The 1,928-nt window shown below is 69.1% G+C and overlaps 1 protein-coding gene across 1 annotated transcript; it reads left to right on the top strand.

Annotated features, from left to right (window-relative positions):
* Positions 1 to 7: 7 nt before the first annotated feature.
* Positions 8 to 1,924, top strand: LOC146599132 (retinoic acid receptor RXR-beta-A-like; the record flags this gene model as incomplete). The annotated part of the gene is made up of 7 exons (XM_085299128.1): positions 8 to 221; positions 341 to 494; positions 626 to 805; positions 880 to 1,043; positions 1,153 to 1,282; positions 1,639 to 1,771; positions 1,876 to 1,924. Coding segments are annotated over exons 1-7 (954 nt in total), but the record flags the coding sequence as incomplete, so codon positions are not given.
* Between the last annotated feature and the right edge of the window lie 4 nt (positions 1,925 to 1,928).

Here is a 1,928-nt window from a genome sequence, read left to right as displayed (position 1 = left end):
CAGACTGCAGGAGCCCCGACAGCTCGTCCCTGAGCTCGTCCCCGCCGCCGGAGCCCGCCGCCCCGCTCCACCCYTCCATGATCGGCTCGGCCATGACCTCGTCGCTCAACTCGCCCGTCGCCAGCCTCGGCTCCCCCTTCCCCGTCATCAGCTCGTCCATGGGCTCCCCGGGGCTCCCCGCCACCCCCTCCATCGCCTACGGCCCCGTCAGCAGCCCCCAGGTAAGTACGTGCGTGTTGGAGGGAGGAGAACACGCGCCTGGGGCAGCAGGAAAAGGGAGGGGGGGTTATTTGGCCCCCCGCCACCCCGCCGGCCCTGCCCGCGGCGCCCTGTGTCGCAGATCAACTCCACGGTGAACCTCTCGGGCCTGCACTCCGTGAGCAGCTCGGACGACGTGAAACCGCCGCTGGGCATCCGCGCCGTGCCCTGTCACCCCCACGGCACCGGCGTCTCCGGCAAACGCCTCTGCGCCATCTGYGGCGACCGGTCCTCAGGTAGCCGGAGACGGCGGCGGGCGGTTTTGGGGAAAAAAAGGGGTGAAAGAAAAAAAAAGGGGGGGGGGAGGTGGAGATGCAGGACGTTCGGGTTGTCCCGCCGCCGCGCGCTGACACCCCGCCGCCTGTAGGGAAACACTACGGCGTGTACAGCTGCGAGGGTTGCAAGGGTTTTTTCAAGCGCACCATCCGCAAAGACCTGACCTACACGTGCCGTGACAACAAGGACTGCGTGGTGGACAAGCGTCAGCGGAACCGTTGCCAGTACTGCCGTTACCAGAAGTGTTTGGCTACCGGCATGAAACGGGAAGGTACCGGGCGGGCGCCGGAGCGCGGGACGGGCGCCGCGCCGGGACGGACCCTCACCCGTCCTCGCCCGCCGCAGCGGTGCAGGAGGAGCGGCAGCGCGGCAAGGAGAAGGAGGGCGACGGCGACTTGGGGGCCAGCGCCAACGAGGAGATGCCGGTGGAGAAGATCCTGGAGGCCGAGCTGGCCGTGGAGCAGAAATCGGACCAAAGCGTGGAYGGTTCCGGCACCGGCGGTAGTTCGGTGAGTCCGAGGAAGAACCCGGCATCCGGGGAAAAGGAAAGGGTCTGGGAAGAGGTGAGGGGTGTGGGGCTCCGCGCCGCCCGCTGACCCCTTGCGTCCCCATCATCAGCCCAATGACCCGGTGACCAACATCTGCCAGGCCGCGGACAAGCAGCTCTTCACGCTGGTGGAGTGGGCGAAGCGGATCCCGCACTTTTCCGAGCTGCCCTTGGACGACCAAGTTATCCTGCTGCGGGCGGGTGAGCGGGGCTGGGCCGGGCCGCGGCTGGGCCGGGCCACGGCGCGGCCGGCTGAGGGGAACCCCGCGGAAGGGGGGGGACGTCCGGAGACGGGAACGGGGCGTTCGCCAGCCTAGACGGCGACGCGGGAGGGGGGATCCGGAGGGCGACGGATGACCGAGGAGGAAACGGTTACCGCGCGGAGGACGCGTCGAAGGGGATATTCGGGACTTGAGGGGATGTTTGCGCTCCGCGGCGGGCTGGGAGAAGGGGATATTCGGGGCCCGGCTTGGGGGGCAGGGTGGGGGGGGAGGCTCACCCATGTGTGTCCCCCCCCCCTTTCTCCCGTATCCTGGGCGCGTCCTCGCCCGCCGCAGGCTGGAACGAGCTGCTCATCGCGTCCTTCTCGCACCGCTCCATCTCCGTCAAGGACGGGATCCTGCTGGCCACRGGACTCCACGTGCACCGCAACAGCGCCCACAGCGCCGGCGTGGGCGCCATCTTCGACAGGTTGGGGGGGGTGGGGGTGGGGGGGCGATGACGACGTGCGCCTGGACCCCCCCTTCTCCCCCCGAATTGACGTGTTCCCCCCCCCACCCTTTGCACGGCCGCAGGGTGCTCACCGAGCTGGTCTCCAAGATGCGGGACATGCGCATGGACAAGACGG

This window comes from Rhea americana, unplaced genomic scaffold (assembly GCF_003343005.1).
Source record: "Rhea americana isolate MKP2758 unplaced genomic scaffold, rheAme1 scaffold_1455, whole genome shotgun sequence".
NCBI classification, from domain to species: domain Eukaryota; kingdom Metazoa; phylum Chordata; class Aves; order Rheiformes; family Rheidae; genus Rhea; species Rhea americana.
This window is presented reverse-complemented; position numbering and strand designations above follow the sequence as displayed.